Genomic DNA, 26,568 nt, shown 5'->3' with positions numbered 1-26,568 from the left:
ATGAATGTAACACATTTTTTTTTTTTTTTGCTGATAAATAAATGGTAGTTTTTAAAAAAAGGTTACCTACACTGATAATGTTTATTGTCTCCAAGTTAGTTGCTTTTTATTTGTTGGATTTTGATCTGTTTCTTCATATATCTGGTTAATCTTTGGTTATCTGCTTTTATATCTGATGGAGAACTAAAATGCACATAGGAGTTTGGGAGAGGCTGTTGAGTGTGAGAGTTTGGGAGAGGCTGTTGAGTGTGAACTCCACTACAGGATGATCTGTCTGTAACATTTTGTTGGGGGAAATCCTGTTGTATCTTGAGGTCTTTTTCTTGGGCTGGGTAGTTTGCTCAAAGAACAATCTTTAGTCTCTTGCCTGGAGGGGAATAATTTGGCTGTCCAGGTTCCTAGCCAGTCCAAGAGCAAGACTAGGGTAGGAATGGGAATGAAAAGGTCTCAGTATCCCTATGCGGTCCGTTCAGGATTACCCTTGTATTCTTTTTAGTATTTTACCCTTTCCTGCGACTTACTTTTTGTGCCCAGGTTCACAGATTCTCTGCTTAAACCTTTTCAGAGAATAATTTTCCAGTCATCTGCCAGAGGTGGAGAGGGGAGATCTGGGGATCGAAATTTTAATCAACCCCCCACCTTTTTTTTTTTGGCCTTTCTTTTTGGCCCTGCTTCTAGGGGTACCTAATAACACCAGTTCCTTAATGGTACCTGGGAATTCTGTGGTATATATTGGTTTTGAGCTTCTTCCATTGCTGTTTCACAGTTCAGTTTTCTTGGGAAGTTACTAGGTCATTTGCCACTTGTCTATCCTTTTTTCTAGCAGATAATTTCTATTGTCCTTGTCTCTTCTTCCATACCTCCCATATCTTTGCCTTTAAAAGTAAATAAAAGGAATCCCTTTGTTCTTATATTAGTGAGGCTTTAAGAGATAGTGAAAGTAGATGTCTGTGGTTAATGTCCATCTTTCTCAGGGAGTTTATTTTACCTTACATGCCTCTTTAGAGCTTTTTTCAAACAAGCCATGTTATTTAATTTTTACAGCTTATTCAGATAATATCTAAATATTTAATTTCATTCTTCAGAAAAATTAGGTCTTTTCTCCATCATGGTATATCTTTCCTCCTTTTTTATCACCTTACCCCTTACAGAGTAAAATGTTGACACTGTAAGTATCTACAGGTGGTCAAAGGTGGTTTAGGAATCACATTACTCATAGTAGTAGATTAGAGGGTCTCAGTATACATTCTAGCAAGGTTACATTAGCACAAGGCTGCACTTAATTATTTGGACTTTATCTAAAATTGCCATTCAGTTTAATAGGTGCCAGAAAGTCTCTAAAATCCCTGTGGGTGAAGGATTTGAAAGAATCCAGGACAAAGTCTGTAGACATCTTTAAGCCTGATCGATTTGGATGTTTCATTTTCTTTGGCCTGTATACATGGTCTAGCATTTCATTGTTTCCTACCTTGTATCTTTACTCACTGCACGAATGGTATCACTTATTAATACTTGTTGGATCATTTTTCTTTGTAAAAATCTCATGGGAATTTGCTTCTGTTCATTTGTTTCTCTCTTTTAAAAAAATACAATTTTATTAGAAAAATGAATTAAAAATGAGAATGTCATATGAGAAGACAAACACATTTGCAGCAGGAATTCCCTGGCAGTCCAGTGGTTAGGACTTCGTGTTCTCACTGCTGAGGGCCCGGGTTCAGTCCCTGGTCAGGGAACTAAGATCCTGCAAGCCATGTGGCACAGCTAGAAAAAAAAAAAGAAAGAAAAGAGAAAAGAACATTTGCAGCTTATTTGTAGGTAATGGAGGGAAAGTTAAAAAATAATTTATTTTTTCCAGTGGTTTATCTTTACATTATGAAGAAATAACCAATGGCCCAAATTGTGTCATTCGAGGTGTTACAGCTAAGGGCCCTGTAAACTCTTGTCAAGGCAAGGTAAGCATTGTACATACATGTTATAATGCATGTTATTTCTTATATGGTAAAAATGAAATTGGAAATTTAAAAACCTATTTTTGTGACAAGATGACAGTAATGTCAGGTTCTTAGGAATTAATCAGGATCATGTCACCCGACATACCATTACCATTTACATCTCTTGAGAAGACCAGCATATTTGCTGCTGTTGTTTGTTAAACGTTTATGAATTAAATATTTTCAACTGTCTTCATTTTCATTCCAGTCTTTTTGCATTCAAAGCCGTTTACAACAGTTATCTAGTACTATGTTGCTTCTTTCTTCTCTGTAAGTTTTTTCATTTTTCAATGTTTTTCTTAGAATAGGAACAAAAATATGAGAAACTTTAGCTCACTTCTGTAAAAGTATTGGGTTTGGTATTTGTATAAGGGAAGTGTTTTGGGAGGAATAAGGTTAGAGATAGTAAAGACAAACTCCAATAAGGTAATTTTTCAGTTAAGTATATAAAGTAGCTAATAGATCAATATGACTAATGGGAACACTGTGGCTAGTAACTTAAGTATTGTGTTACTTTTTTTCCATTGTATCATTACCTTCAATATATATTTTAAAAATTTTCCCTATCAAAATAATGTTTAAAATAGAGCATGTAAGTTTAAGTACTGTATACTATACTGCATTGTATAACCTAATCAAATTAAAGAGCAAGTTCTGTACATCTTTCTGAATTAAGCTTTTTCTGGAAAAAGAACTTGAAAAGCGTGGAAAATTTGACTTTAGTAAGATAAACTTGCTAAAAAGATTTCTAGATTTTAAAAACCTTCTTATTTTGAAATAATTATGTTTTACAGAAGAGTTTCAGAGATGGTATAGAGAGTTCACATATACTCTTCACCCAGCTTCCTCTACTAACATCTTATACAACTATTATATATTTATCCAAACTAAGAAGTTAACATTGATATAATACTATTAACAAAACTCTGGGCTTTAACATTTTCCCAGTTTTTCCACAATTATTTTTCTATTCCAGGATCTAATCTAGAACACTGCATTGTTTTTAGATATGTCTAGATATTGGGTTATTTCCATTTCACTACTTTCCACATTTTTTATAGTGCCCATCCTAATTCTGATAATTATTCAGAGGTTATGCCTTTTGAATTCAAAGATAGTATTATCTATAAAGAAGGCAATATAAATCAGTTTTTTCACCTGCATCTCTTTCATACATATATATGATAATTTTAGTCAATATAAATTTGCTGAGTAGATTTCTATAATGGTATGAAAATGAAAAGCAAAAAGTAAATCAGAATTGAGGTAGTAAATTACTTAAGTATTTATTTAGGACTTAAATTTAATTAAAATAATTTTTTCAACAGAATTTTACTCTGAAGGTTATTTTTCCGGGTTTAAAAGAAGACTATCACAGTCAGAAAATTAGATTACTGCCAGGTAATATTACTTTAAGAAATATTCCTAATTACCTTTTAAATAATATTCTTATGATAAAATATAATGACACTTATAAAGGTGAAGTGTTTTTTGGTTTGGATATGGTACAAATCTTGAAAATACATTTGAATGACAAACATAGTGCTAACAGAAATGACCAGTTAAAAATAAAAGACAGGAAAACGTTTAGAAAGACTTGAGTGAAGTTCTAAAAATAATCTTGGGAGAAAAATGTGAATATTGAAACTATATTGGGGAACTGTTCTTAAGGATATACTAATTAGACTTACGTTAGAACTGGATCTGTCCTTTTTCTGATATAACTAAATATTTAATATTTTAAGAAGGAAAGTTTCTTATGCTTTTATGTTGTTAATTTGAATAATGATTTATCAACTCGTAAATGAAGTTGCAGTAAAGTTAGGGTAGAAAAAGCCAGCTAATTTGAGAATCAGTCTATTGTGGAGGTTCAAAGAGTATATTCTAGCATCGGCCCTTCTGCGTTTGAATCTAAGCTCTGACACTTACCAGTGAGGTACACTTGTTCTGTGCCTCGGTTTTCTCATGTGTAAAATGAGATAATACATAATTCACAGGGTTTTTGTGAGGATTAAATGAGTTAATATGGGCAGCCCTTACTTTGCATGGTTTCGGTGGTAACTCAGTGGAGGATACACTTCCAATATGCATGAGTTCTCATTAACACAGTACTGTGCAGAGTGAGAAGTGCATATGCTGTACAACACCTAGAACAGGACTTGTTATGAAAGTTTTAGCTCTAATATTAATAATACTGAGATCATATCTTTGTCCATATATGACCTTTTTTACTGGTTTTAATGAAAAGAAACAAAATAGCTATTTCCTTTCACAAATTCGTGTAGTTTGAGCTTTCCCTGAGGCATGAATTGATTTAGAAGTAAAGATTGGCCCATTGGTAGACGTATAAGAAAAAACTGTTATGTGTTAATACTTACTTACAATGCTTTTATTTTAAGAGGTTAGCTAAAACGTATGGATTACTCAAATCTACTCAAAGGAAATTCTTATTAACCAGATAGTTCTAATATTTTTTTAGAATTTGCGAGTAAACGTGGTAAAGTAGCAAGTGGGACTGTGGTAGTGATAATGGTCAAGAGGTTTCAAATTACAAAATTAGGATCTAACCTGAGTCTGCCATTTAGTAGCCATGTGACCTGGACAGAATACTTAATCTCTCTGGGTCCCAGTTTCCTCATCCATAAAATGGGGATAATAATATTACCTTCTTGATCAAGATCATTGTAAGGATTCTGAGAACAGAGTTGGCATATGGTAAAAACACTGTTCTTTGATATAACTGTTCTTTGTAAACTTGTGTTTCCATTATTTAGCATAAATTGTATTTTAAAATATCAGTGTTTATAGGGCACATCAGGTCATCTTGCTGCAGAAATATAAACCCTCTTTTATTAGTTTAGAGGAAACTTGTGGTGCAGCTTGCTTAGGATATCAAAGTGTTGTGGGCAGTCTTAACAAGTAAGTTATCTGGTTATGTCATTATATGAACTGATCCTTTGAACAAAATTACCTGAGACAGGTATGTAGTGTGCCTGAGAAATCAGTCTCATTGTGTAAAGTTAAAAGTAGTAAATAAAAAAGTAGTTTAATAAACTTTTATTTTTATTCTTGAATACTTTTTTCCAGAATCTTTTTAGTATTTCACGTTTGGGTGATTTCTAACATGAGTTATCACCATGTCTTAGCTTGTTACATAAAACTAAGTCTAGACATCAAACATTTTAATATAATTGAGATCACTCTCGTGATGTATAGAAGATATGCATTTGGGGGATAGAAATGATTAAACATGGATATTTCTTTTTTCTCTCTTGGCATTATTTAAAAGATATTAAAACTTGAAATGTTAAAAGCTGTTTCTTTTGCTGTTTTAACATTTCAGTTTTAGAAACTTGAATCTCTATTTTATTATATAATTTTCTGGTAGGTCCCCCTCATCGATTGAAAGTGAAACCTGATTCTGAAATTTTAGTTATAGAAAATGGAACAGCTTTCCCATTTCAGGTAGAAGTTTTGGATGAATCAGACAATATAACAGCACAACCAAAATTGATTGTTCATTGTAAGGTAAGCTGTTATAAGATAAGAATATGTAGATTTTGAGTCCCGTGGTACTAAATGGAAATCACTAAATCACTGTATCTTTTGGCTCCTTCATAGTAAGCCTTATATTATATCTAGATTGTGTAATGATTATTCCATGGAGAAATTTTTGGGCTATCTCATTGTCAATAGTTTTCAGCATCCCTAAGCCAGTAATGATGCCAGCTGTGCCAAGTATTGGACCACAGATTCCTCCCCTCTCCTTCCTTAGTCCATCCTCCTCATTTCAGGTGAAGTATTTAATTTATGAGTAGGTTGGTGGAAATATCCTTTAGGATTGGGGATGGATGGATAAATGAATATGAGTAAAAGAGCACAAAAAGGAAAGGAAAACCCAAATAGGTGGTGTTAAAAAAGAAAGAATAATCGTTTAGGAAGTTGGTTTTTCTTCCAAAATCAACAAATTTTACCTAGAATTATAGAAACTTACTCTTTTCATTCAGAAATTGTCTAGTATATTAGTGAATTATATTTATAGTTTTCTAATTTATAGCCGGAAATAGTAGCTGTACTAAATTGTTTGAAAATTTAAATAACAGTTATTGAATAATAAGTTACATTTGATTGAGGTCTTAAATTATTTTGTACGCTTCCAATAGTTTTCAGGTGCTCCAAACCTTCCACTCTATGTTGTGGATTGCAGTAGTTCTGGAACCAGTATTTTGTCAGGACCAGCAATTCAAGTTCAGAATATCAAAAAAGACCAGACGCTTAAAGCAAAAATTGAAATACCTGTAAGTTGTTACTGTTATTCATTGGTATTATATTGAGTCTTCATACAAATATTCTTTAACAGCTTTATAATATTTTATGTAAAGTTGTTTGACTTTTTAAAATGAGATATTTGTGATTCTTCTGGCCAGAGGGAAGAAAAGGCAAAAATGAAATGGTATAGTAAATAACATTTTGTATCAAATATTAGTAATTTTCTTGATCAAACCTTTTATAATATCTATAGCTATTATTGATTACATGTTCCTAAAATTTTTTTTTCCTATATTAAAATGTGACAATTATCAGTTTTATTTTATTCTCTTATTTCTTACAGTTTACACTTGTTTGTTAGAAAGTTTGGTAAATGTCCCTATGGAACCACCACTGAAGGAAGGATATATGAACATTTAATATGTGTGTATAATTAACAAAGTAAATACATGGTTTTTCAGTAGTGTTTTCCTATAAAGAGATTGCTGTGTTAATGTGCCAGTAGGATACTGGTTATTGGATATACATCATGGCTGAAGGTGAAGCCAGCCTAGAGAAGGACAGGCAGTTGATATAAGCATTTGGTTTCCTAAGACTGCTAAATGGGATAACAAATACTTATACAAGTAAAATACCTAAATGTGATTTCTTCATAATTGATATGGTTAGTAGATGATAAATTACTTGATCAGTTGATTAACCAATGTTTTTCCTACTAAGTATATATCAGCTAACATATCTTGAGCCTCAAAAGGGTAAAAGCTTTTATTTTTTTACATTAGAATGAAATGATTTGACTTTATTCTAATTCTTTTCTTTTGAAGCTGGTTATATTTGATAATCTTCAAATATTTGTTATGCATTTCCTTTTTTCAATAATGTGGGCAACATATTTTTGAGCATACCATATCTTGCAAAAGATCAGGAGATTCAGGAAAAAGACTTGGAGTTAGGGAGAAATCTGGGCTTGAGAGCAAGAGAGCATTTACATATAATTATGTAAATACTACAGAGCAGCAACAGGCAGAACACCAAGAGTCCTGGTCAGTTAAGACAAAGACCAAGGTATATCTTGTAACCTGCAGTTAGAACATATTATCCAAAAGCAGTGACTCTTAAGTTTGAGCCAGGCAAATAAGATGTGCTTATAATAGGGGATGGATTATTTGCCTGATACTCTGTGAGGTAGGAATTTTGAATATATCATTGTTCATGTGAATGGGCTTCAGTAAAATGACTGCAACTGGATGAGGAAGGAGACATGAGTGAAATAGGATTGTAGAGGTATTTTAAGCTTAGACTTATGTGAATTTTTTGTATCCTGTGGAATGCACTACACCTACATTCTGAAATAATTATGTAGTGTTTTAATTTTGTGTGCCTAAAATCAATTTATGTAGCACACAAGCTCATCGTTACTGATCTTTGGAACACTGATATGCCCATAACAAATTATAAATACGCCAGCTCAACCTTTAGGGGCATCTAGAGTCCTCATCTAGCTACAAGCAACTCTGTCCACTCACCCCAATGTAAAATGAATTGAAAAAGCTCTAGAAGCTCATTAAATGACATTTTATTGCAATATTTATCTTTAATTTATAGAAAATTCTTAATTTATTACACCTTTATTTTTATTAATAAATGCTGGTCACCAAATCTGTGTCATGATTAAAATTTCACAGGTTTGCAACACTTTTAAGTAAGTTTACAAATAAAGGGGAAGGAAGTTCTTTTAAGTCCAGATATGCTAGTTTTTGGTTTTAAGAATGTGGCCCCTGTCATTATTTATAACTTCATGGTATAAAATATGGAATTATTAATACTGTAGTATCCTCTTAATGAGAAAATCTATGAATGTTAACAGTATATAAGATGATCTCCCATAATATTGGAAATAAATTCTTAAGCAATATGGAAGATTCACCATTAAAGCCAAAAACTGTGTTTTCATTACAGATGTCATTCAGTATATATTTGTGTTTTCCTCTCTTCCTAGAGTTGTAAAGATGTGGCACCTGTGGAGAAGACTATTAAGTTGCTTCCCAGTAGCCATGTTGCAAGATTACAGATATTCAGTGTAGAAGGACAAAAGGCAATCCAGATCAAACATCAGGATGAGGTTAATTGGATAGCAGGAGATACTATGCATAACCTTATTTTTCAAATGTATGATGAAGGAGAAAGAGAAATCCATATAACATCAGCTTTAGCAGAGAAAATTAAAGTAAGTATCTCAAACAGATTGTTTATTTGCAAGAATTCTGTTCATTTTCTTGCTTGGAAGACTCTGTACAAGTTTTATAGGCTATCCTCTAAGAAGAAGCTTATCAAAGAAAAATAGTACTGTTATATAAAATCCCGGGCTAAATAAGATACTTTTTCATGCACTAGATTGAAATGTTGAATGATTCATGTGTGACAAATTCATGCTTAGAAAAATGATTTTGACACCTAAACAAAATTCCAGTCCTGATGAACTGTATTTCTATACTCAGAATCAAGATCACCACTTGACCAAAGCAGTGTTTGTCTGTTTTGTAAATTTTATTTATTTATGGCCGTGTTGGGTCTTCGCTGCTGCACACAGGCTTTCTCTGGTTGTGGTGAGCAGGGACTCTTTGTTGCGGTGCACGGGCTTCTCATTGTGGTGGCTTGTCTTTGTTGCAGAGCACAGGCTTCAGTAGTCATGGCTTGCAGGCTCTAGAGCGCAGGCTCAGTAGTTGTGGTGCACGGGCTTAGTTGCTCTGTGTCATGTGGCATCTTCCTGTACCAGGGATCGAACCTGTGTCACCTGCATTGGCAGGTAGATTCTTAACTACTGTGCCACCAGGGAAGTCCCCAACCAAAGCAGTGTTTTTGTAGCTATTCTGAAGGCACTAAATAAAAAGTCTGTTAAAGGAAAATGGTAAAACAGTATTGTTAACTACAGACTCCTGATTTGCCCATTTGAAATTGGTATAGCAATCTCTGAAAGTGTGATCCTTAGACAATGCTTTTGTCAGTTCTCAGTAGCTTCAGATGGTCCTCATAGACCTGCCATCTAAATGTATCATTTGTTCCTTGATAGGGTAAATCTATATGTTGAAACTTTAACAGCTCACTTAACAGAGAACCAAATCAAAATGGTTAGAGTTTTTTTTTTAATTAATTTATTTTATTTATTTATTTATTTATTTTTGGCCATGCCGTGTGTCTCGTGGGATCTTAGTTCCTCGACCAGGGATCGAACCTAGGCCCTCGGCAGTGAAAGTGTGGAGTCCTAACCACTGGACCACCAGGGAATTCCACTCTTTTGCACTGCTGTATTCTGTAGCCATCCTGAGTCTCCAAATATAGGATCTGATATTTTAAAAGAATTGTTTACCAGGATTCAGCTGACATTATTTTTTAAATCTTACTTGGAATAACCCTTGCTCCAGCCAGTTTATTTTCCTCTCCATAATGAGGGAAGGGAGGATTTCGAGATAAATAATCCTTATCCTGCTTGGAAGGGAGGCAAGCCATTTTTATCTCTGTCAGCAGATTTGAAGGCAAGTAGTTTAAAAGTGGTACCAGCAACCTAGCTTCTGAACTGATTCCTTGCTTTCTCATAATGTTTCCACAGTTTACTTTCATGTTAAGGGTAAGGAGAAACATTGACTTCAGAGCCTTTTTCTGTATATAACCTTCTTTTTGCCATTCTCTAAGCTCATGGCCAGCTTTTGACACATTTTGCCTCAATTCTAGTAGTTATATATTTCTTGGGTTCCAAACATTTTAAAACATGCACCTTTATTGATAATAAAGGATATTAAATACTTTTATTAAATGTATATGCTTAAAGTGGTTTTGTAGTCTTTAGCGAATTCTCCAGTATTGAGGAAAGTCAACCCAAACCGATGTAGGAATTCATTGAAAAGAGAGCACAACTAGGGTGAGAGAAGAAAGCCTTTTTGTGTAACTCCTGCTTGCTGCTTCCATTATTTAAAAAAAAGGAAAAAAAGGTATGATAAAAGAATAAAAATACGGTTTAAAAAGGTAACTAAGAGGACTCCCCTGGTGGCGCAGTCATTAAGAATCCACCTGCCAATGCAGGGGACATGGGTTCGAGCCTTGGTCCTAGAAGATCCCATATGCCGCGGAGCAGCTAAGCCTGTGTGCCACAACTGCTGAGCCTGCGCACTAGAGCCCGCGAGTGACAACTACTGAAGCCCGCGCGCCTAGTGCCCGTGCTCCATAGCAAGAGAAGCCACCACAATGAGAAGCCTGTGCACCACAACGAAGAGTAGCCCCCACTAGCCGCAACTAGAGAAAGCCCGCGTGCAGCAATGAAGACCCAACGCAGCCAAAAATAAACAAATAAATTTATTTTTTTAAAAAAAAGGTAACTAAGAAAGAACAACATAAACTAGGATTAAAATATTAGAATATCAATGATTTAAGAATCACAACTATAGAAGGCTAAAAGCATAAAGTTGAGGTAAAAATTCTTAAATAGAAAGGATTGGAAGTTTAAAAGGATAGTGTAGGGTAATCAACTTAAAAAATGGATCAGGTAACAAAATATGGAATTTAAGAGATATAAAGTTAAAATTAGAGCTGAAAACATTCCAGAGTGGATTAAGATCAAGATGTGACCAGGCTGCTAAGTACATTAGTGGATTTAACTTTTTTTCTCACCTTGCTGAATCAGGTCCACTTAGATCTCATTTAAAACCTGTATTAATAAGATTCTTTTCAAAAAAACAGAGTGACTGTTAATTCTCAGAATTGATCACATGATTTGATTGACATGATTTTTTTAAAACTATAATGACCACAGTGATAATCTTGTGACAAAAGCTAAAGAAATGACTTAGGAATATTTATTTTATTGCATTGAAAGATATGGTGGCAACATTATCAGGAAAGACAATGAGGAAGATACTTTTTTATTATAGTAATATATGAACGACCATCATTTCTGGTCATCAGGGGCTTTTTCCTTAGAGGTGGGGAGGATGGGTTATAATTTTAAGAGTCTTTGGTAAGATAAGTGGCAGTTGGAAGGCATTAGATTAAGCTTTATATTATTATTAAATATATAATTTTTCTTCTAGGTTAACTGGACTCCTGAGATTAACAAAGAGCACTTACTACAGGGTCTGCTTCCTGATGTACAAGTACCAACATCTGTAAAAGATATGCGCTATTGCCAGGTTTCGTTCCAAGATGATCATGTGTCTTTGGAAAGTTCATTTACAGTAAGGTTTGTGGGCATATTATATTTTGAGGTATTTCAAAATTCAGCATATGGCGACAAAAGTGCTTTTCTCCAAAGCACACATGCCAAAGTTGTTTTTTTTTGTTTTTTTTTGCGGTACGTGGGCCTCTCACTGTTGTGGCCTCTCCCATCGAGGAGCACAAGCTCCGGACGCGCAGGCTCAGTGGCCATGGCTCACGGGCCCAGCCACTCCGCTGCATGTAGGACCTTCCCGGACTGGGGCACGAACCCGTGTCCCCTGTATCAGCAGGCAGACTCTCAACCACTGCGCCACCAGGGAAGCCCCAACGTTGTTTTTTAATATAGAAATTTTCACAATTTTTTGGAAATAGGTTGTCTTTGGAATAAAGCTTCACTGAAGATAGTGATTAATTCTTAATATCGTTACAAGCTTCTGCTTAATTGACCCTTTAGTATCTGTCAGAACTAGAACTTTTGATAAAGGAAAGCCCTTCTAGGACAAGCAACAGTGAAAACTCATGGAGAATGACAGACATGAAAAGTCCAAAAGATACAGTGTGATCAGTCAGTGTGTTGTTCAGAAGGAAGAATGCTTTCATTGGTTAGTGATGATTTTCAAAGCTGAGTCCACCTGATAGAAAAGGGGGAGATTTAAGTAGCTATATTGAAAACCTGTCCTTCACCCTGGCCTGTCAGTTCCTCGGCTGCCTCTTTTTTAATAACCTTTTTCACTTTTTTTTTTTTTTTTTTTTTGCGGTACGTGGGCCCCTTTCTGCTGGGGCCTCTCCCATTGTGGAGCACAGGCTCCGGACGCACAGGCTCAGCGGCCATGGCTCACGGGCCCAGCCGCTCCACGGCATGTGGGATCTTCCCGGACCGGGGCACAAACCCGTGTCCCCTGCATCGGCAGGCGGAGTCTCAACCACTGCACCACCAGGGAAGCCAAACCTTTTTCACTTTAATTCCTCTACACATTTCCATACTATTCCAACACTTAGAATAGCTCCACGTTTGAGATAAAATCGTAAGATGTACAACTCTTCAGCCAGAGACAGATCTCTTGATGAGTCATTCTTAGAGACCCATCTGTTTTCTTTCTCAGTGCTCTCATGGCATAAATTCCTTTTAATCCAGCATAGCTAACTGTGATCTAACACATGTGTATTTTTTTTTTTTTTTCAGTATTCTCTACTCTCTTTGCAAGCTATCTTTTCTCTCTTTCCTTTTGGGTTAATAGTTACGTTATATAAATGGAGGTATTTAGAGGGGTGTTACTTTAAGTTTTAGAAAATGAGTGTTGTATTTGTTACTCTTTAGCATATTTAAACTAATTTTTTTCTACAATTAATGGTGCAAGTAAGGCCTTTAACTTGTTAATCAATTGCAGACCACTTCCTGATGAACCTAAACATCTAAAATGTGAATTAAAAGGAGGAAAAACTGTGCAGATGGGCCAAGAGCTTCAAGGAGAAATAGGTTAGTATGGCCTGCTTTCTTTCTTTAAAACACTTCTATAATATGTCCTTACGTTCATGTTTTGGCATACATAATCTGAAAGGAAAACTTGGGATTTATATACGGTTTATGGTTTAAATTCCATTGTTGGAAAGATTGAAGCATTTTCCCTGTCTTTGCCTATGCTGACCTAACTGTGAAATCAGTTTGGCAAAAATAGTTTGTTGAAAAGAATGTTGACTTTTGTTAGAAATGATAATAGTTAATATTAAGAGTGAAAAGTAAATATATTAGTGGGTTCATATGTATCCTGTATTTTTCTTATATCTAGAATATTACATAATACTAAATTATTTCCTTCAAATGTTCATGGTAAAAAACTTGATTAACATCAGCATCATGTTAAATATGTAAATATGATTAACATCAGCATCATGTTAAACATGTAAATAATATAAGTGTACTTATGTATATTCTTATTATTTTTATAGTGATTATAAAAGAAGTGATTATAATTACTTTTTACCAAAAAAATACACAAGAACAAAGTTAGAATGAGTTTCTAAGTATAATTTTAATTAAGTGTATAAGTGTTTATTATAGATATTTGTATATTTTATTGATACTTTAAAATTAAACTTCCTCCCCTTTTTATAGTTATAATAGTTACAGATCAGTATGGAAATCAGATTCAAGCATTTTCACCAAGTTCTCTATCTTCCTTGGGAATTGCTGGGATTGGACTTGATAGCTCACATTTGAAAACTACTTTTCAGGTATGGCTGTTTTCCATAACAGTTGGCTTATTCCATTCAGTTTATATATAACAAAATGTTTGGGAAAAACAAAAATAAGAGAGACTTGATTTCAGTGTTTACAGTGAAAAATTATAAAAGGCATTAAAATAAGTTTTATAATGAAAAATTTTGAACATATGCAAAAATAGAATAAATAGTATAATTAATTCCCATGATCCCATCAGTCAGCTTCAACATTCATCACTTCCCCCTTATCCATCACTTTGAAGCAAATTCCATACATCATATCATTTCATCCTTAAATATTTTGATATGTATTTGAAGATAGTTTTTCATGTAGCTATTTGAGTAAAATTTCTTGGTGCTCAGTCCCTGCATTAAATAGAATGCCTGGGAGAAAACTAGTGGTGAAAGTTTGCAGCTGTGCAGTTAATTGAGATTAGCTTGAAAAATAAGAACCCTGGTGGAATTATTTCAGTTTAAAACAAGCAGGGAAACACAGTGTATTCTTCTTGGAGAGATTAAAGGCAGTTTTTGAGAAAAGATGTTGGAGTTGAGCCTTCAAGGAACCTACCAGGCTCGAGTAGGTCAAAAAGAAGGAATTCTAAGGCCCAAGTAAAGTTGAATCCATTTAGGGCATTTAATGGTTTTCAAAACTCTTCTTCCTTTTGGAGCCTCCATTATACCTTTTACCCGACAGAATGATCATAATAGCCTCCTTGTTGCCCCTCCCGCCTAGAATTTCTGTTTCCACTAATCTGCTGGGCTATTATTTTCTAGTTTTCAGAACACCACTTTCACTATATCTTAGCACTGCTGAGGAACTTTTAATGGTGTTTTGTTTACTGTAAAAGATAAGGTTTCATCTTTGACTTTCAGGTTCTTCTCTTGTCTAGCTTCACCCTCTGTGTAGATGAAGTCAGATAATAACTGCTGTTATACATGAACTATCTCTGCTTCCTGTCGCCTTATGCACAGGCTCCCATCCTCTTTCACTAATTATTCCTAAATTGTAACCTATCTTCCTACATCTTGTTTTCCCTGTCAATTAGATTCCCATCAGCATATAGACAGGCTATAATGAAAAAACGCTCACAGCTTCCTTGTACGGCCCTCCTTCTCTCCTCCTTTTTACAGTACAGCTCCTTGGAAGAGTTGTGTCTACTCTCTTTTCACATTCTTCACCATCATTCCCAGGCAAGCCACTGTCACTGTTTTTCTGCCCTGTGCCGCCTGACCGAATCTAGTGTCAGTTTTCAGTTCCCATCTTATGCCACCTATCAGCATTTTATACTATAGACTCCATCTCCTTAGGGTGACCTAAAGTACTCCATAGTATTCCACTGCAGCACACCTATCTCCTCCCATGGCTCATTCTCCAGTCAAATTGACTTTCTTTGTTTCTGCTGTCATTTTATAACTGATGTATACTATCTTGACTCACTTTCAAAACAATAGGAGTCTACCCCTAGTTTCTACAGAAAAAAGGGAGCCTCTGTTTTCTTTTTTTTTAAACCAAAGTTGTTTTTAAAAAGCACTATTTTTAAAAGCACTATTTTTGCGTACCGCAAAAAAATAAAAAAAAATTTTAAAAAACTGATTTTAATATGCCATTATTTCTTTTTTTTTTTTGGTACGTAGGCCTCTCACTGCTGTGGCCTCTCCCGTTGCGGAGCACAGGCTCCAGACACGGAGGCTTAGCAGCCATGGCTCACGGGCCCAGCCGCTCCGCGGCATGTGGGATCCTCCCGGACCGGGGCACGAACCTGTGTCCCCTGCATCAGCAGGCGGACTCTCAACCAATGCGCTACCAGGGAAGCCCTGCCATTGTTTCTTAAAATCATTTCCACATCTTCATAAAATGTACTGCTCTTCTGAAGTACATTCCCTTGATAATATCAACATTAGACCTTAGAGAGTGCCTTTCAGAATTTTGTGTTTAATTCTATTTATACTCATCTACAATTTGTTAATGTGCATGCAAATTTTATTTTTAAGATATGAGGTAAAACCAGAATAACTTTCAAGATTACTTAAGACATCACCTCTTCAAAAGGGCATTTGGTGTTTCACTATTAAATGTGGGATTCTATAGACTTCACGTATTTTGAACTTTTCAATGTGTTGTACTAATGAATGCTTAATTTGTTTTCCAAATAATGAAAAAACTCCCCTGCACTCAGTGGGCTTTTGGGGGAGATTAATTTTTATCGTTTTGCAATGTCTTTTTACAGAAAATGTTCTACGAACAGTTGTTTCAGATCATAAAACATGACATTTTAACTCTGATTTTTAAAATCTTCTGGAATATATTTGTACTTAATGGAAATTTAAGATGATGAAATCATTAAGGGTCACTATTAAAATGTGAATACTACAGTGCTCATGCCAGTATGGAATCAGTTTATCTACTTCAGTCACTTGGCAAAGATTATAGGCTAGTGTCATTGATTCCCATTAACAGATGTTAGGCATTCTAAGTACCAGCGATGGGGTTGTGACAAGTCAAAGCCCCTGCCTTCTCGGAGATTACCTTGTAATGGGAGAGCATATAACAGGTAGGAAATGAGTGACAGGAAGAAAATTAAAGTGGGCTGTGGGAATAGGGCACCATCATATAGGGTAGTCACAGAAAACCCCTCTGGTTAAGGTATTCTGTGCGCAAAAACCTGAAGAAAAGCCATGTAGGTAAAAAAAATGTTGCAGTCACAGGGAAGGAGCGAGTGCAAAGGGTGTTGGGCAAGCACGTGCATGGCTATTTGGGGAACAAAAAGGAGACAATGCAAGTGTAAATAAGAGGGAAATTAGGAAAATATCAGGAAAAAGGACATAGCTTGAACCTTTTAGATTTCTCCCTCACAAAAAAGAATTTCAGTTTCTCCTCTCAAGGAGATGAAATTCAAGGAACTCCAGTATTGGCATATGTGTAAGTTACTTGCTGTTGTTATACCAGAAGCACATCTGTATGCACATAGGTGGTGACGACATTTTCTTTCATTTTTCTGAAAACTAAACATTATCTCCCGGTTTCTTTTCAATGTGCTTTTCCTCATTAGGAAAATACACAAAGTATAAGTGTGAGAGGCATCAAATTTATTCCAGGTCCCCCTGGAAATAAGGATCTTTGTTTTACGTGGCGTGAGTTTTCTGACTTTATTCGAGTGCAGCTAATTTCTGGGCCACCAGCTAAACTTCTCCTTGTAGACTGGCCAGAGTTAAAGGAGGTAAGTACCTTCCTGCCTTGATTGACAGAATTTAATATCACATGACTTACTGCTTCAAAATGTCAGTAGATCAGAATAGTTACATTTTGTTGTTGAAGTAATAACAGTAGCAATAGTAACAATAACAAAAGGACAAAGTAATATGAATTTTAATACTTCATTATTTAATTCATCACTGTGCCCTCATTTGTTTAAAAAAGTGTAATACTTCAAATTCTAAGTATTTTATTGTAATAGAAATTTTAAAATATGCATAAAAGTAAAGTATAATGAACGCCCAGTTTCAACAGTTACTGATTTTTGCCCAATTTTATTTCATTGTTCTCTCTCACTGACTTACTAAAAAAATGTTTTTGCTGGAATTTTTAAAAGCATACCAGGTATCAAGTCATTCATTATATCCATAAAAACTTCAGTTTGCCTTCCTATGCAAATAGTTAAATCTTTTTTTTTAACATCTTTATTGGAGTATAATTGCTTTACCATGGTGTGTTAGTTTCTGCTTTATAACAAAGTGAATCAGCTATATGTATATATACATCCCCGTATCTCTTCCCTCTTCCGTCTCCCTCCCACCCTCCCTATCCCACCCCTTAGGTGGTCACAAAGCACTGAGCTGATCTCCCTGTGCTATGTGGCTGCTTCCCACTAGCTATCTGTTTTACATTTGGTAATATGTGTAAGTCCATGCCACTCTCTCACTTCATCCCAGCTTACTCTTCCCCATCCTCAGGTCCACTCTCTACGTCTGCTTCTTTATTCCTGTCCTGCCCCTAGCTTCTTCAGAACCTTTTTTTTTTTTTTAGACTGCATATGTATGTATTAGCATACGGTATTTGTTTTTCTCTTTCTGACTTACTTCATTCTGTATGACAGACTCTAGGTCCATCCACCTCACTACAACTAACTCAGTTTCGTTTCCTTTTATGGCTGAGTAATATTCCATTGTATATATGTGCCACATCTTCTTTATCCATTCATCTGTCGATGGACACTTAGGTTGCTTCCAGGTCCTGGCTATTGTAAATAGAGCTGGAATGAACATTGTGGGACATGACTCTTTTTGAATTAAATACTAATCACTAATACTTCAATACTAATTTTGCAAATGTCTATCAAATCTGTTACCTTTCAGTTTTCAGTCAATTTTTAGAATTCTCATTTTAAAATGTTCACATTCTGGTGTTCAGTTATGGTGTGGCAGGGCCTTATCTGTTGGTATGAAAGCTTATTTTTTTCTAAGGGGAAATGATCTCACATGACCGTGGTAGTAAATGAAATTATCCTGTAAAGGAACTGATCATGTAAGAAAAGCTTACATATCTGCACCCTAGTTTGAGATTGCCCTTTTTTGATTTGTGAGTTTAAAAAAACAGATAAACTAGTGTATGAATGTGCTTTAAAAACAATTTTTTTTGTAATGTGTTGACTGAAGGATTTCACTGAAAAGTGAGCATACTTATTTTTTATCTGGAAGCACATATATTGCATAAATCAATACATTCTTTGTGCCTAATGATGTCAGTAAAGGATTTGTTGACTGACTGTATCATGGAATAATTGTGTACATTTGAGGTGGAAAAAATCTTTACATGTTCATGTTTTTATATGATTTTGTAGGAGGGGAATATAAAAAATAATGACAGCTTGCTAACTCAAAAACTTATTACAAGGTTTATTTGCAGATACCATTGAAATCCAACAGTTTTAAAAATAAAACCTAAAACAAATTTCTCATTCTGTTAAGAGATACATTATATGTAGGTAAGCTTGAAAACGTAGTCATTTGAATATGTGGTTTTCCTAGAATTTCCTAATTTAATTTTTGACCTACCGTGCCCCTACAGGATCTTTAATAGAAAAGGGGAACTGATTTAACACCTAAGCATGATAAATAGAAAAAATATATTAAATATACACATATATTCTCTCATTTAATCTTCAGCAACATTATGATATATTATCATTCTTTATAAATAGGAAACAAATTCTGAAATATTACATTACACGACAATATTAAAAAGTGGCAAAGGACAGATTTGTATTCATGAACATTTGATTTTGGATATTTGCTTTCCCCACTACTACCCAGAAAAATGTTCAACTAAAAGCTTTTGCTACAAGTCATTTACTGAAAGATATTCTTTAAAAGTAGTTACTATTTGATGGACAGACGATTACATAATTAGGAATAAAGACCCTGTAGTGTTTACATTTGGAAACATCAGCACTTTTTATATATTCAAGCTTTTTATAAACTTTTTCAGATAAAATACAGTCTATCCATGAAAATCTTTTGGTAGTCAAGCATTTAAACTAAACCAGCTTCAGGGGTATCTTTAAAAAAAAAAGTTCTAGCCCTAACACATTATTAATTTTTCTCCCACTTTTAGCAACCTCCTAACGTAATTTGGTAAACAACTTCCTCAAGTAAGGTGAGGGGTGGAGGAAGCGGAGGGAACATTATTAGTAGGAGAGAGATGATAAGTCAGCTTTCATTTTTTGCTAGTTATATCTTTCCTATCTTTTTTTTTTTTTAACTTTTAAAATCTGACACAGAGGATTGGACTTTCACAGGTTTCTTGCTTGACAATGTGTTTTCCTTTGATATATCCAGTATTAATAGGTTGGCACACAAATTCTCAGAGCTACACAGGCCTTACATGAAGTAATGGAAAAGCAAGAAACATCTTAAGCCAACAAGACAGTGTAGATTATCAGTGACTAGTCCTGTTTAACCAAGAGCTGGAAAGCTGTGCATTATTGCTTTGTGTAGACTGGCAGAGTGCTGACAATTGATGGAGGAGTTAAACTGTAGATGACAGCGCTAAAGATGAGAACCTAAGATAAGCTTCTGTTTCCAAGGAAGTCCTTCTAATATGTAATTTTTAGAATTCTTGACTGGCTCTAGAAGCCAGTAATGTCAAATGATATTTTCCCGTTTATCAAATTTTCAATCATTTCTATAAGAAGAGGATCATTTGTGACAACATAATTGACTTTCAGAAGTTTATTTTAATCGATGAAGGGAGCTATTTGTGAATAAAACAGATACATTAAGTGATTGTTTCACTTAAATAGTAATCATATTGTTTGGCATATATGTTTTAGTGCTTCTTAAAATTATTATATCTGTTTTAGTCCATTCCAGTGATTAACGGAAGAGAATTACAGAATCCTCTCATTGTTCAACTTTGTGATCAGTGGGATAATCCAGCACTTGTGCCACAGGTTAAAATAAGCCTTATAAAAGCTAACAATTTAAAGGTAAGTTTTAAACATTCTTAAACATTTTCACTTAAAATTCTGGCTTTCATCCTCAGGATTACGTCTTTAGGTGTCACATTTCTTTTTTTAAAAAAAAATAGTCTTATATAATCTTCATTATTGCTTAGTTTAAGTTAACCTAAAATTTTTAATAGTTTGAGGAAGTATAGTTTATATCTTGCAAACAGTGTAACAAGGAGCAACATTCTGCAGTTATGTCTTGAGTGTTTATTACACAATATTAATAATATTTGGATTTCAGATTAAGAATAGATAATGCTGACAAAGGTGAATGATGGCAGATACAATGACCTGCAGTATGGGTTATGAAACAGGTATTATTGGGGAAACTTACAAGCCCTAAGGGTGAAGGAAAAGAGTCATGCGAGTAGCTGTACTCCACCTACCTTTTGGAGAGCTACCAGGGCCTGGGCATAGCTGTTAGACCTATACTGGCTTGTGTTCTAGGGAATTCGGCAAGCATGAACATGGCCTCGTAATGTTTGGGCACAGACATAGTGCTTGGATACCGGGAGTCCAAGATTAGGTACCAAGTGTTTACATTAGTATTGGGGTAACTAGGATGTAGGGGGGACTTTGGATGCCTGGCACGAAGTTTATGCCCTCCTGCAAGGGGTAAGGGAAGAAGCTGCCAGTCCCTTGCAAAGTTATATTTTCACAAGTCTCTCCTGTTGGTTGAAGGGAATTCATTTGTCCCAGCCAGGTTGTTGCCAGGCAACACAGAAGCGAGTTCTTGGAGTTATATTTAGCCAGGCTTGAATATCCCTCCATGAATTTTATAATTTTAGTGGATGCAAAAAGTTGGTATTATATAAATACACAGTTCACTTGAAATTAATCTATTAGTTCATTAAGAATCCCAGTGGGGATTTTGTAGGACTCAACAAGTTTATCTTAAAAGCTATACAGGAGAGAATTCCCTGGCAGTCCAGTGGTTGGGACTACATGCTTCCACTGCAGGGGTCACAGGTTCAATCCCTTGTTGGTGAACTAAAATCTTGCATGCCATGTGCGTGGCCAAAAGACAATAAACGAAAATAAATAAATAAATAAAAGCTATACAGGAGATTAAAGTGCCAAGAATGACTTGTGATCCGCATGAACTTATTTTCAAAGTAAAGTGAAAAGGGTCAGAGGTCTTAGCCTGTCAAAAAAGACTACAGTATTGCTGCTATATAGCCTGAAATAGAAGACTTACTTCTCTGGCTTAGCGACAAAGATTTAGGACCCAGATGGAGGAAAGACTTTGAGATAGGTTGAGAGAAGATGGATTGGAGGGTAAATGAGACAGGTACAAATATAGGGTTTTATTCTAGCAGTTCAATTACTCTTTCTCACTTTTGTCTCACCAACTATTGCTTTTGTTTTTTTTTTTTTTTGTCTGCATGTACCAGAATCACCTAATCTTCAGGTTCCGATAAACAGAAATTTGGTATTAGAATTTAGGAGAGAGTCTGATTTTCCTGCTTCTACAGTCTTCACATTTACTTCTGTTCTTAATGTTTGCTTCCAAGAGAGTTAAATAGTGATTATTTCCTACTGGTAATAAGAGTATGATCTTAGTTTTTTGGAGAAGCATCTGCAAAAGACTGAAAGACTCTTCTAACCAATGATTAGGAAATGTGGCCACTGATTCTTAATCACTTAAAAGTAAAAGCTTGGTTATCAATGCAAAAGTAGTATTGCAACAAAGATTTAAGAAGCACATCTGAGTAAATATTAAGAGAAAGATGAAGTAACTAACGATGGACATGGTATTATGCCTTGACTTGAAATTATGTACGTGTATTTATGTTTATTTTTCCTGCGCCGACTCTCACAGCCCCCCAGTTTTGGAATATACCTTCAGTGTTTGTGTGACCAAACTTCACTTGATATATCAGCGTTATTGAAACTGAACATTGAATTCTGCAACTTAATAATTGAAATACACAAAATTCTAGTTTAATTGAGTGTGAGTGATTATTATCCTTTGGATTATGTGATTACGTATTATATCATTTCAACTAGTTCAAATTAGACAATTTTAGATTTTAGACTGTGTGCAAATGTAGCTTTTTAAATAGTAATAGAGGAAAAGAATTTGATGCCTAGAATTTTCTAATTAACCGTTTTGTTTTGTTTTTAGCTCACTCCTTCAAACCAACAGCATAAAACCGATGAAAGGGGCAGGGCTAATTTGGGAGTGTTCAGTGTTTATGCCCCTAGGTAAGAACTGAAAGTTTGATAGTTATTGGTATTATAGAGATTGATTTTTGTTATTACTTGATTAAGTTAAGAGTAGTAACTAGCCTTCTATTTAGTGATAGTCAGGAGTTGGAATGGAACAGGAGTAGAGAGGTTTCCTAAATGAGTTAAACTTTGTATAAATTGTCTCAGAATTTTTAGTTATAACTAATGAAGTTTGAACCCCCTTCCCCCCTTCCCCTTTTTTCTTTTTAGAGGAGAACATATTATGCAGGTTAAAGCCATTTATAACAAGAATACCATAGAAGGACCTATAATTAAGTTAATGATTCTTCCAGACCCTGAAAAACCCGTTCGTCTCAATGTTAAATATGACAAAGATGCTTCCTTTTTAGCAGGGGGTATTTTCACTGGTGAGTAATTCACAGTTTTAAAATAAATTTGTAGTATTAATTTGCCTCTTACATTAATGGAATAAATTATTTATCCTGGGTGTTCAGCATGATAAAAAAGCAAGCATGTTGTGGCTTTTCAAATAAGAAAGTACATTTGACTTAGCTATGTCTTCCCTCTCCCCTATATCCTACATTCCTTTAGTGGTCAAGAATGAACTAAAAGTTCATATATAAACTGATAGCTTAAGATAACCAGTTTGTGTTTGTTCATTTGCTGAATTGTGAGATTCTGCAAAAGAAGTATGAACTGCTAAATGGCAAAACTGGGGGGGTGTGTTCTACTAAATATGTTGCACTGTTAAACCAGACAGAACCAGGGCTGTTCAACTTAATTTGGATGGAAATGCATCACATCATAATTTATGATTAAAGATATTTCAGAACAACAAACATTTACTGAACACCTGCTATGTCCATCCACTATGCTAGACTCCTAATTCCAGTAATGAACAAGACAGTTTTCAATGAGTTCAGTCTAATGTAGGAGACAGTCAAGTAAGCAAATGATTTCAGTGTAATATGGCAGGAGCCGAGTCAATAGGAAATTGTATTTGCTTTGTATAGGTAATTTTCTTGAAGACTTTGGTTTTCTTGAGAGGATGAATTCCTGTTCATAGTTACAAGCAGTGAAAGAAGCAGACCAGAAATATTTAGATTGAAATATTAACAATAATTTTAAATAATTATAGCCTTTGAAATCTGTTAGGGGAGATAAGACCTATTTCCTGTGATTAAAAACTGTAATAGGTGACAAGAGAATATTCCAGGTGATAAATATAAGGGACTATTACAAGTAATAATAGTTTAGCTACTGTATGCTATTGAAAATCATAAAAGAAAGTAAACATTGTATTCTCAGACTACATAAAGCATATAGATTTGTAACTGTTTGGCCCGTTCTAGATTGCTGAGTATCTGTAGTCTAACCTTTTTTTTAAAAAAATTTTTATTGAAGTATAGTTGAATTACAATGTTGTGATAATTACTGCTGTACAGCAGAGTGACTCAGTTATACATATAAATACATTCTTTTTCATGTTCTTTTCCATGATGCTTTATCACAGGATGTATTTTTTTAATGTCTTTATTGGAGTATAATTGCTTTACAATGTTGTGTTAGTTTCTGCTGTATAACAAAGTGAATCAGCTATACGTATACATATATCCCCATATCCCCTCCCTCTTGTGCCTCCCTCCCACTCTCCCTATCCCACCCCTCTAGGTGGTCACAAAGCACAGAGCTGACCTCCCTGTGCTATGCAGCTGCTTCCCACTAGCTATCTGTTTTACACTTGGTAGTGTATATATGTCAGTGCTACTCTCTCACTTCATCCCAGCTTACCCTTCCCCCTCCCCGTGTCCTCAAGTTCATTCTCTGTGTCTGCGTCTTTATGCCTGTCCTGCCCCTAGGTTCATCAGAACCATTTTTTTTCTTTTTTTTAGATTTCATACATATGTGTTAGCATATAGTATTTGTTTTTCTGACTTACTTCACTCTGTATGACAGACTCTAGGTCCATCTACCTCACTACAAATAACTCAATTCCGTTTCTTTTTATGGCTGAGTAATATTCCATTGTATATATGTGCCACATCTTCTTTATCCGTTCATCTGTTGATGGACACTTGGGTTGCTTGCATGTCCTGGCTATTGTAAATACTGCTGCAATGAACATTGTGGTACCTGTCTCTTTTTGAATTATGGTTTTCTCAGGGTATATGCCCAGTAGTATCACAGGATATTGAATATAGTTCCTTGTGCTACAAATAACACAGTCTAACCTTTTTGGTCTTGCTTGGCAGACTGTGAAAATAAGACAAAGGATTACTAATAGCAAAGATGTATTTATTAGATTTCTGTGGGAGATTTAGCACTGGAGAGTTACCTGTTATGATTAAGTTCTGTAGACAAATTGTTGGGGAAGACTAATTAAAGAATAGTTTTATTTCTTCATTAGAATTTTATTATTAACACTTAAACAAGATGTATGCTTTAAGACATACAGTTATTTAGCCAAATCCACTAATTGAACTAGAAAGAAAATAATTTTTTAATGTTCATCATTACAGATTTTATGATTACTGTTATTTCTGAAGATGACAGTATCATTAAAAATATTAATCCAGCACGTATTTCCATGAAAATGTGGAAACTGTCAAACAGTGGGAACCGACCACCAGCAAATGTGAGTCATAGAAAGCATTTTAGAAATTAAAAGTAGCTCTTACATTTAACATAAAATTAAATGTAATTTAATATAAAAATGCAGTGTGTATATCCTGGAGAACTAGAAAGTAACCCATTCCATCACTTAGGATTTTTAAAAGATGCATCAGAGTATGTTTCAGAATTAAGTCTAAAGAACAGTAGCACAGGCAAAAAACTAAATATCACTGAGAGATAGTACAGAAAGTGAGAGAAGGAGATGTGATTGATAGACTACAGAGTAAATTAAAGAAGGGGGTAGAGTGGAGAGAACAGTTTGAGAGTCCAAAGCCATACAGTCCAATAGAAATATAATACCAGCCACACGTGATACTCATATTCTGAATTCTGCTAGTAGCCACATTAAAAAATAAAAAGAAGTAAGTAAAATTAAGTTTAATATAGTTTTAAACTAATATACAAAAAGTTACCATTTCACCATGAACTCAATATTTTAAAATTTAATTATGATATTTTACATTCTTGTATCTTTCCAAATCTTTGAAATTTGGTTTGTATTTTATGCTTACAACACCTCAGTTTGGACCAGTCACATTTCAAGTGCTCAGTAGTCACATGTAGTTATTGGCTACCATACCAGACAGTGCCAATCTAAAATAAATCTCAAATTGGAAACTAAACCAAGCCATATCAGGGGTCCTGATTTAATGACATCTTTGAGGATTTATGGTTCAGTTTAGTCATCTGTTTAGGAAACTAGCTTCCTTAATTTATACCATCAGTCCCATCAAGCTGCTATTACCTTAAAATTATGTCACCGCCTTTAAGATCTGTTTTGTGCCCTTTAATGATTAATGGTATATCTTTCCATTGTGACTAATCTCACTTTTGTGTCATACATGCATGGTAAAGATATATACATGTAGGGGTGTGTTTGTGTGTATTTATCAATCCAGATGTGATCTGGGTTCACACTTGGTGAAAGGAAAAAGAAATTTTTATCGTAAATACACTGTGTTTAATGTTTGTGATTTCTCCCTCTCCCCCTTCTTCCCTACTTTTCCTTCTAGGCAGAAATATTTAGTTGTAATAAAATAAAGGATAATGACAAGGAAGATGGCTGCTTCTACTTCAGGTATTTCTCAAATTGTTTCATATTTTAATGCATATTTTGTTATGAAGTTAATCAGCCTTGGCAACATTTGCCTGCTCAGCTAGGGAGAAATAATTTATGATTGAATAGAAAATGTTATTTTCTTAATTTTTGGTCAGGAAGTTTTTTGAGAAAATATTTTGTTTGCAAACTTTGTGAAACGGTTTGGGGAAAGATTGTTGTGATAGATATATTTGTTTTCAAAACTATCAAAAACATCAGAAGAATTCTGTTGTCAGAGCACTTTATATTTTATTATATAGGACATTTCTGTAATTCTAAACTTAAGATCTTATGAAGTAAAAAAGCTGAACTAGGTTTTTATTGTTTAACTATGTGACTTTGAGTGTTGCTTCTTTAGTCTGGACCTGTACTTTGAAATCTGAAAATGGTTTTGGAGAGATGGTGTCTAAGG

General features: G+C 34.7%; 1 protein-coding gene across 5 annotated transcripts in view; it reads left to right on the top strand.

Annotated features, from left to right (window-relative positions):
* The window catches only part of SMCHD1 (structural maintenance of chromosomes flexible hinge domain containing 1), a 129,199-nt gene that overhangs the window by 59,747 nt on the left and 42,884 nt on the right, over window positions 1-26,568 (top strand). For all 5 annotated transcript variants that reach the window (XR_012325340.1, XR_012325342.1, XM_019920711.3 and 2 more), the window contains 14 exons: window positions 1,856-1,952; window positions 3,320-3,392; window positions 5,380-5,519; window positions 6,155-6,289; window positions 8,260-8,487; window positions 11,342-11,490; window positions 12,854-12,942; window positions 13,579-13,697; window positions 16,736-16,903; window positions 20,045-20,170; window positions 22,320-22,399; window positions 22,634-22,791; window positions 24,904-25,019; window positions 26,071-26,135. Coding sequence is in view for 3 of the 5 variants with exons in the window: in XM_019920711.3 (XP_019776270.1) it covers window positions 1,856-1,952; window positions 3,320-3,392; window positions 5,380-5,519; window positions 6,155-6,289; window positions 8,260-8,487; window positions 11,342-11,490; window positions 12,854-12,942; window positions 13,579-13,697; window positions 16,736-16,903; window positions 20,045-20,170; window positions 22,320-22,399; window positions 22,634-22,791; window positions 24,904-25,019; window positions 26,071-26,135 (1,743 nt within the window). In the remaining 2 variants the exon portion in view is untranslated. The remainder of the gene's footprint in view (window positions 1-1,855; window positions 1,953-3,319; window positions 3,393-5,379; window positions 5,520-6,154; window positions 6,290-8,259; window positions 8,488-11,341; window positions 11,491-12,853; window positions 12,943-13,578; window positions 13,698-16,735; window positions 16,904-20,044; window positions 20,171-22,319; window positions 22,400-22,633; window positions 22,792-24,903; window positions 25,020-26,070; window positions 26,136-26,568) is intronic.

The sequence above is a fragment of the Tursiops truncatus genome, chromosome 13 (genome assembly GCF_011762595.2).
Source record: "Tursiops truncatus isolate mTurTru1 chromosome 13, mTurTru1.mat.Y, whole genome shotgun sequence".
Taxonomy (NCBI): domain Eukaryota; kingdom Metazoa; phylum Chordata; class Mammalia; order Artiodactyla; family Delphinidae; genus Tursiops; species Tursiops truncatus.
The sequence above is the reverse complement of the archived record's forward strand: the minus strand, read 5'-3'. Positions and strand labels throughout refer to the sequence as shown.